Source organism: Morone saxatilis, unplaced genomic scaffold (assembly GCF_004916995.1).
Source record: "Morone saxatilis isolate NCDOM2014 unplaced genomic scaffold, NCSU_SB_2.0 Contig8, whole genome shotgun sequence".
Classification (NCBI taxonomy): domain Eukaryota; kingdom Metazoa; phylum Chordata; class Actinopteri; family Moronidae; genus Morone; species Morone saxatilis.
The window spans coordinates 25,205,126-25,205,810 of record NW_023340257.1 but is presented as its reverse complement, the minus strand read 5'-3'; the positions used below and the strand labels follow the sequence as shown (position 1 = coordinate 25,205,810).

Below are 685 nucleotides of genomic sequence, written 5' to 3'. Positions count from 1 at the left end.
ACACACACACACACAGAGACATTAGCAACACACAACTGTAACAGAAAGCACCTGTAGCTGCACCCACACATACAGAGCACCAGCTGGAGAAAGTCATTAAATAATTCGGCCTCCAGACACGAAGTCAGGCTCCTCAGCTTGTAGATGAAAGCATCTTTGCTCCATTCAATCAATCTGATCAATGACCACAAAAGTTTTCATCTCCAAATAAATAATGGACAACGGGTCCTGCCTATAGGTCTGGTATGCACACTTCCCCAAAAGCTGAGGAACATCTGAGGATAAAACACAGACCTGCAGCCGCTATTATTGTTTTACTGAGCTGACAGAGTGATAAAAGAAGCAGAAATTACAGTGTGTGGTGCGTCTTCCCAGCAGAACCTCTTTAACAAAAGATCAAAATGTGAGAGAGAACTTAATTATATTTATGATTTCTAATGCATCAAGCACACACTACACACACTTGAGGGGGCAGTAAGCTAGACCCCGCAGCCCCTCTGATCATCAGAAAGCACAGGCTGCTGCCTACCTTTTCCCACTTGCTGTCGATGCTCTCGGGTGTGATGGTGGTGTAGGGGTTGGCTCCACTCAGCTTGATGCCATTGCTCTGGGCGATCTTCTGCACCTCAGCCTGGATGGCCTGGATGGCCTCCCGCTCCTTGTTGGCCTCCGCCAGTGTGGACTT

General features: G+C 47.6%; 1 protein-coding gene across 1 annotated transcript in view; it reads right to left on the bottom strand.

Moving 5' to 3' along the window:
• The window catches only part of LOC118341390 (alpha-actinin-4-like), a 56,832-nt gene that overhangs the window by 8,568 nt on the left and 47,579 nt on the right, over positions 1-685 (bottom strand). Inside the window, exon 16 of the mRNA XM_035679637.1 lies at positions 530-682. Coding sequence (XP_035535530.1) covers positions 530-682 — 153 coding nt within the window. The remainder of the gene's footprint in view (positions 1-529; positions 683-685) is intronic.